The sequence below is a fragment of the Limulus polyphemus genome, unplaced genomic scaffold, assembly GCF_000517525.1.
Source record: "Limulus polyphemus unplaced genomic scaffold, Limulus_polyphemus-2.1.2 Scaffold4530, whole genome shotgun sequence".
NCBI classification, from domain to species: domain Eukaryota; kingdom Metazoa; phylum Arthropoda; class Merostomata; order Xiphosura; family Limulidae; genus Limulus; species Limulus polyphemus.
Window position 1 is genome coordinate 36300 of NW_013670140.1, and position 1357 is coordinate 37656.

At 31.2% G+C, this 1357-nt stretch overlaps 1 protein-coding gene across 2 annotated transcripts in view; it reads left to right on the forward strand.

The window, feature by feature from the left end:
* The first annotated feature begins 259 nt into the window (after window positions 1-259).
* The window catches only part of LOC106471310 (solute carrier family 26 member 6-like), a 44136-nt gene continuing 43038 nt past the window's right edge, over window positions 260-1357 (forward strand). For both annotated transcript variants that reach the window (XM_022399915.1, XM_022399916.1), the window contains exon 1: window positions 260-635. In XM_022399915.1, the coding sequence (XP_022255623.1) occupies window positions 426-635 (210 nt within the window). In that variant the 5' untranslated portion in view covers window positions 260-425. The remainder of the gene's footprint in view (window positions 636-1357) is intronic.

A 1357-nucleotide genomic window follows, 5' to 3' on the forward strand; every position in this document is an offset into this window, starting at 1 on the left:
AACATATTAATGTATATATTCTGAAGCTTGGTTATTGCTTTTGCTGTTTTGATTATATATCTAACATTTTTTATAAATCAACAAATTACTTTATAAGTATATTTACTGATATTTCAGGGGAAAATGGGAATTTCGAAAAAAATAAATACAAAAAGAGAAGATCGATGCCACTATTGAACTTTAGGAGAGCAAGCCAAGAAGGTTTGCCATCTAGTGAAAGTAAAAAGAACTGTAGTGGTGTAGAATGGAAAAAAGAGAGCCCAATATGTTACGAAACTTTGTCAGTGTCAAGTTTAAATTTAGACAAGAAAGATGATAAGTTCAGTGGTGTGTATAATTCGAAAACATTCTGTGATAAAAGTGCCAAGAAGCTGTCTGTCTTGCCCGACTTGACTATTAAAGGATTTACAAACGCGGCCTTGGATATGTCAGATGATGAACTGGCTCCGGTTGACCATTGTGAGGGCACAGAACGTCTTCCCCATGGTCGCTCACCGCGATCAGGGTCTGTTGTATCCGTCACATTACGTAATGTTCCCATAAAGGTAAAGAGACAGGCTATTGACCAGGAATACGTAAATGAAAGGTTTACCGGAACTACGTATCCCCCTCCATGTGTATCGTTAAAAGATAAGGTGAGTCTAAATTTTAAAGTCTTAAGAGAATCTGGATATCTGATCTGAAGAATCAGCTAAAAGTAGTCATTCTGAAACTTAAAAGGCCTTGCCAAAAATATTATGTAACATGTAGAGGACGTTGGTGTCATTAATTTAAACTGTTATGTTATTATAGAAAATGGGTTTGTCTAAATTTAGACGTGCGTAAGTTATACAGTACATGTTACGTCTCTATATGTTTGGAACATGACCAGAAAGTTTTTTAAGTGCAACATGAATATACGAATAATAGATGAATAAGAATATTGAATTATTTAACTGTAAAATAAACGGATATACGAAAATTGAAATTTCCCGCGTTACAAATAGAAAGTTACCAACAAACACATATAAATTGTAAGTTTATTTTCATTATAACTTTGAAACGATTTACTTCCCAAAGCAACACAAGCTTTATAAATTATAATGATTTGTCTACCATTACCAAAATGGTTTTCTTACAAAGCAGATATATATTGTAAGGAAGCATTATATGTTTGAAAAGGTAGAAATATAAAATTCAAAACTATACCATGAAATAACTGAGTACTTTAGCATCAGTTGTTGAATTAATTTGTTTATTCAAATATTGATATATAAATACATATATATATATTTTATTGATAAAATTTTACTTTAGTGAGAATGAATTAATACATTTTCCTTGGAAGTTTTACATCAAGTGTGTGAAATAACATAAT